A 6,000-nucleotide genomic window follows, 5' to 3' on the forward strand; every position below is an offset into this window, starting at 1 on the left:
AACCCCCCCTCCCGCTTGTAAATGTAAAAAAAAAAAAAAAAAAAAAAAATCAACCCACTTCCCCAACGATCTACTCTGGAAAATCAAAGCATTATCTATTATTTAACACGTATCTATGTCCGAGGAAAAATGAGGAAGGCGCTGCATGATTAGGACCTAAGGGGCAACCCCGCAAACTGAGAGCGTAATGATGCCCCTAAATGAAGGGGGAAATGTGCCGCGGCGCGCTCTATTAATCAGACTGTCAATTTCACCCCCGAGGCCAAACCCCCGGGCGAGCAGAACCGGCTCTGAGCGGGCAAAGGACCGGAGACTTCCTCCTCACTTCTTGTCTCTTCTCGCCTCCTACCTGGATCTATTTGTCTGCTCTGAAGCCGCCTTCATTACCCACTGACAGGAACGTGTATTTATTTGCTTATAAACCTGTTACAATAAATGATCATTCGAACAGCGTCATTCGTACCTTAATGACGAGCGAGCGCTACTTTTTGATGAATGACATCTCGGGCTCGGAAGGATGTATGGGTCATTTTGACCAGTCATTCCCTCGCTCTGGCATCCCACAATTTTTCCGCCTCCCTCCAAAAGAGATAATAATATTTAGAGGCGCTCGCTGGGGCTGAATGAGAATTAGCCCTCGGCGCAGCCCATCATTAGGACGGGACAGCCGGGCCACTGTGACATTTTTTAGAAGGCTGAGATGATGGAAAGAATAAGAAAAGAGATGATTCTCATGGAGAGAGGGCTGCACAGCCCTACGACCGGCAAGAGATTCTCCAATTTGTCCGACTCGGCTGGCAATGCTGTGCTCGAGGCCCTGGAAAATTCGCAGCACCCGGCTCGCCTCAGCCCGCGCCTGCCGTCCGCCCCCCTGCACAGCGCTTTGGGAGACCTCCCTGCCAAGGGCAAATTCGAAATAGACACTTTGTTCAACCTGCAGCACCCGAGCAGCGAAAGCACCGTCTCCTCCGAAATCGCGTCCGCCGCGGAGGGCCGAAAAAAGCCGGGTCATTATTCAGAGGCGGCCGCCGAGGCAGACATGAGCAGCGACGTGGAGGTGGGCTGCTCGGCGCTGCGCTCCCCCGGCGGCCTCGGAGCGGTTCCGCTCAAGGAAAACAATGGCAAAGGTAATCGCGCTGCCCGCGCCGCGCTCTCCAGTCCCATTCTCTCTGTTCCTTCGCTGCCCTGCCGGCCCTTCGTGGTGCCTTTGCCCCTCTCCGACCCTCTGCATCGAGCTGCACCCAGCTGGTTCGGGCGGGGGCGGGACGCAAGCGTGGGACCGTGCCCTCCGGCTCTGCTCCTTGAGCCTCCCAGAGAGACGCAGGCCTACGGCCTGCCCTCGCTCCTAAGTCGGAGAAAACGTTTCCCGCTTGCGGGTCTAAACGCCCGTGCGAGCCGATCGACCCCGAGCCATCCACTGAGTTTGTCCGGGGGAAGGGTGCCCTGGGCAGCTACTCTGAACTCCGCGGCCTCTGAATCCCGAGGCCGAGCGGAGGAAGTATTCTAAATAAGTCAAGGGAGCCTTGCTGGGCGCCTGTGGGAGACCCTGTTGGGTCAGCGGGAGAAAGTTGAAAAGTAGAGTTCACCCCTCAATGGTTCCGGTTTGAGCTGTTGCTGTCTTTCGAATCTTGAAATATTTTAAACAAAATTCCAAAGCCAGTCAAAGGAAGGTTAGAGGCCGACAGAAAGCTGCCCTGCGGTCTCCAGATCAAGGAAAATCCAGAGCTTCCCAAACTGAGTTTAGATGTAGGCTTTTTCCCTTGGCCAGTTTTCCTCCTGAGTTGAAAATTTCCAATTATTAAAACAAAACTACCGTCCTTAATTGAGTTCCTATTATTTGGTTATGAAGGGCTCCCCAAACTTTATTGATTCCATTAACGGCAGCAATTTGTAAACATGACAGACCCCATCAATTTAGGCAGCGCCTCGCCCTCCTCTCGCGGCTTCCCCCATCCGCGTGCAGCCTCAGCGCGGAGATCTCGGTCCTACAGTGACTCACGCGCTGCCGGCCGTTTGTTTGCCAGGGTTCGCAGAGAGCGGCTCAGCCGCGGGCACCACGACGTCTGCGACAGGCTCCGGCCTCGGCAGCCTGCATGGAGGCGGCGGCGGCGGCAGCGGCGGGGGCGCGGCGCTGGGCGGCTCCGGCTCTGGCGCGGATCAGGTGCGGCGCTACCGCACGGCGTTCACCCGCGAACAGATCGCGCGCCTGGAGAAGGAGTTCTACCGGGAGAACTATGTGTCGCGGCCACGCCGGTGCGAGCTGGCCGCTGCACTCAACCTTCCCGAAACCACTATCAAGGTATTGATTCCAGCACGCGCCTGTTCTAGCCTCCCCCGGGTGTCTAGGTTGATTCTTATTTCTCCTTTTTGGGCGACTAGGTTTAGCTGAGGGCCTGAAAACCCGCGGGGAGAGTCACCAAAGGAATTGGCATATTTATTTCTCAGTAGCCGTATCCAAAGGATTAGCCGGTCTGGCTGACCTGGGAAGGGCCCTGAATGGCGCAGCCCATGCCGCAAACGCTCGCTTCCGCCCGGCGCGTGCCTAGGTGCCCCTAACCCTTCTCCACGGCTCCACTTTCCCCTCGGCGGCAAAGCCAGCTGGTCTTTGTTCCTCTGGCACGAACCAGAGGTGAAACTTTTCAATTGCTCTTGATCTTGGAGGTTTATTTTTCACATAAATCGTTACAAGGAGAAAGGATAGTGTATTTAAAAAATCGATTGGGTTGAGAAATAGTTTTCTAAACATTTTTCTCCTGGGCAACGGGAAAGAAAGCAACCTCCTGGGGAAAGCAACGAAATTGTCCTTATTAATATATCTTTAGGTGATTAATTTTATTTTACGTCCAAGAAAGATAGCCGGGAGGTTTGGCGACTTGGTGAACTCTTCAAGGAGGATCTGGCATTCTAAAAAAAAAAAAAAAAAAAAAGAAAAGAGGAAATTCCATGTGATAGGGGAGGAGTGTGAAAGTCTCTCTTCGGTTTGGTCGGGCTTTCTTTAATTTAGAGTTGTGACGAATGATGTCTTCATTAGATACTGTGTTGGGAGGGGTAGAAAAGTCCCCCTTCCCAGTTTAAGAGGATGTTGTTCCCGCCACTCATTTGAAGCAAATGATTCCAACAAAACCATCCCTTCAATATCAGAACCGGACCCATGCCCCTCGGGACAATTCCTCACAGCTCAGAGGACTCAAGACCTCACGCGGCGACTTTTTACAAAAGCTGCGGCGGCAGCTTCTCTTCAAAGGAGCCCTAGAATCCTCGTGCAAATCCTGGGATTGAGAGACGGGTGCTCAGCGAGGCCGGGCAACCGGTGGGTGGGGAGAAAGAGAGGAAAGGTTGGGTTGGGACGAGGAAGCGCAGTCTAAAGCAAGGGAATAGAAGCCCCAGGGGCCGCAACAATCGGACACAGGGAAGATTATTTTCGCTGAGGAGAGTGTTCCTACGGCGCTTCACACTGCCGCTCACACTGTCTCAGCTGGAAGAGAGGACTGGGCCTGGTCGGAGGGGCGTAGGCCAGGCCATTCGGAAGTCTGGGAGGGGCGGGAAGGCCCGGGGCGGGGGTTGGGGCCTCCGGGCGCTCCTAACTCGGGCCGCGGCGCGGCTCTCCCCGCAGGTATGGTTCCAGAACCGGCGCATGAAGGACAAGCGGCAGCGTCTGGCCATGTCGTGGCCGCACCCGGCCGACCCCAGCTTCTACACCTACATGATGACGCACGCGGCCGCCACCGGAAGCCTGCCCTACCCCTTCCACTCGCACGTGCCGCTGCACTACTACCCGCACGTGGGTGTCACGGCCGCGGCCGCGGCGGCTGCGGCCTCCGGAGCGGCCGCCGCGGCCTCATCGCCCTTCGCCACTTCCATCCGCCCGCTGGACACCTTCCGCGCCCTTTCGCACCCCTACTCGCGGCCCGAGCTGCTGTGCAGCTTCCGCCACCCGGGCCTTTACCAGACGCCCGCGGCTGCCGCCGGGCTCAACAGCGCGGCTTCGGCCGCGGCGGCGGCTGCAGCTGCGGCGGCCGCGGCCTCTTCGGCCGCGGCGGCCGGGGCGCCCCCCAGCGGCGGTTCCGCACCCTGCTCGTGCCTCAGTTGCCACAGCAGTCAGTCGGCCGCAGCCGCCGCCGCCGCGGCCGCCGCCGCTCTGGGCTCCCGGGGTGGCGGCGGGGGCGGCGGGGGTGGCGGCGGCAGCGCAGGGGCCGCCGGGGGCTCGGACTTCGGCTGCAGCGCCGCGGCGCCGCGCTCTGAGAGCGGCTTTCTGCCCTACTCAGCCGCCGTGCTAAGCAAGACCGCCGTGAGCCCTCCGGACCAGAGGGACGAGGCGCCGCTCACCAGATAACTACGTCGCCGCCGCCAGGGGGCTGCGCCCGACGCTCCGAGTGTGCCCCGGGAGTCCCCTGAGCGCCCCCCATGCCCCCTTTGCGCCCACGTGCCCTCTGCGCTCCGCCTGCTGCTGAGGCTCTCGCCAGGGGGCGCCCCGGCGCGGGAGGCCGCAGGGAACTTGCCCCGAGTTGGGGGGAAAGAGCCAGCTCGAAAGCCCGGCGTGCGTCCCCTCAAATTATTTCTATTTTTGTATTTGCTACCCTGCCGCCTCCCCTCCTTTTAAGTATGTTTCCCGTCGCCCAGACCCCGCTTCCTGCCTCTGTCCCGAGCTCTTGGTCTCCCCAAGACAATCTCCTCGCCCCCGAAACCAGTCCGCTGTGGTCTCGGGCCCAGGCTGAAGCCGTCAGGCCTAGTTTCTCGTCTGAGCCACGTGGCCAAAGGCAATGGAAAACCACAACAAAGAGAGTAGGGGATGGTGTGTGCTGGTGCTGTGTGCGGAAGGGAAGTCCACCGCGTGGTTCCCGCTGCTGCTGTGTTTCTTCCATCCTTTCTTTTATTTTCTTTAAACGAGGGTGAGAGGAGGTAGCAGTTTTTCTCTTAGCCTGAGCTTGTTAGGGGCCCTATCCGAGGAGAGCGGAAGAATGGAGGTCAGAGAAGAAGGCCTAGAGGGCGGCGGATGGAGAGTGCGGGCGGCCGCGGGTGTAGAGAGTGTTTGCTGCGTGCAGGGGACAAGGATGGTGGGGCTGTGGCCGCGGTCCCGGGAAGGACAAAGCCACGAAGCCGAGATGGGAAGAGACGCAGTCTCGCCTCCTCCCTCGGCCCACCGCCGGTCTCTCTTCTGATCTTCGGTTTCGGTTGGAGGCGTCTTGCATATTTTTTTTGCAAAAAGTAATGGTTAATGAGAGTGGCACAGCCAGGCCAGGGGAGGAAAGGGAAACGGAGGGATGAGGAGGGCAAGACTGAACGATCTCTGTAGTATTTGAAGAGTCGTTTTCAGCTTAGTTTTCCAACGACTGGGTTCCACTCCATCTGGGAAATACTTGAATCTCTAGATATATATTATCCTGAAGCATTTACTTAGACACTTTTCTAAGTTCGAACTCTATTCTCTTCACCCGCTTCCCTTCTCACTTTCCTTTTCCTCGGGTAAAATGGTTCTTGGCTTATTTCTCACGCATGTCTATTGCGCCTTCGCCTCTGCAAAGCCACAGCTGGGTTGCTGAAACCGTCTCTGCCAACCCCGGCTACTGGAGGGGTTTCCTTGAACTTGAAGAAAGGCACATCAAAACCCACCAGTGTTAACTGCCACGTCAATTTTGATGCTAATAATGTGCAGATTATGACGAAAATTGCCAATCATGCTCTCTGATGGACCTCCTTTGAATGTGGAATTGGAGAAAAGTTCCCCGCACGGAGACCTGCTGTCAAGTACTAACAACCCGCTAAGGGAAGTCATTAGGAGAGACGGATAAGAGACTCGGTACATAAAACAATGTTCTTGGTGCATAGAATGTATGTTATTTAATGTTATCTCTGTTACCTGAAGTGATTTCGCAGAAGAAAGCCACGTTCTTATCATCTCAATTGCCAATTTTCATTTTGGTAACTTGGACGCCCTGGGTAGACTTTTCTCTGTTAAGTTGATATTCCACCAATGTGAACAGCCTCATTAAATCAAGCCCA

General features: G+C 56.7%; 1 protein-coding gene across 1 annotated transcript; it reads left to right on the plus strand.

The window, feature by feature from the left end:
* Positions 1–700: 700 nt before the first annotated feature.
* EVX2 (even-skipped homeobox 2) lies at positions 701–4,333 on the plus strand. The gene is made up of 3 exons (XM_061135186.1): positions 701–1,127; positions 2,025–2,299; positions 3,614–4,333. Exons 1-3 carry the CDS (start codon positions 701–703, stop codon positions 4,331–4,333), a joined length of 1,422 nt encoding a protein of 473 aa, XP_060991169.1.
* Positions 4,334–6,000: the final 1,667 nt, after the last annotated feature.

The sequence above is a fragment of the Dama dama genome, chromosome 33, assembly GCF_033118175.1.
Source record: "Dama dama isolate Ldn47 chromosome 33, ASM3311817v1, whole genome shotgun sequence".
Classification (NCBI taxonomy): Eukaryota; Metazoa; Chordata; class Mammalia; order Artiodactyla; family Cervidae; genus Dama; species Dama dama.

What these genes read in the sequence shown, in the direction of transcription:
- EVX2 (XM_061135186.1), top strand. Translation starts at nt 701, where the DNA reads ATGATGGAAAGAATAAGAAAAGAGATGATTCTCATGGAGAGAGGGCTG. An exon ending in CAAGGAAAACAATGGCAAAG is followed by an intron (nt 1,128 to 2,024) that starts GTAATCGCGCTG and finishes TTTGTTTGCCAG; the next exon opens with GGTTCGCAGAGAGCGGCTCA. An exon ending in TTCCCGAAACCACTATCAAG is followed by an intron (nt 2,300 to 3,613) that starts GTATTGATTCCA and finishes CTCTCCCCGCAG; the next exon opens with GTATGGTTCCAGAACCGGCG.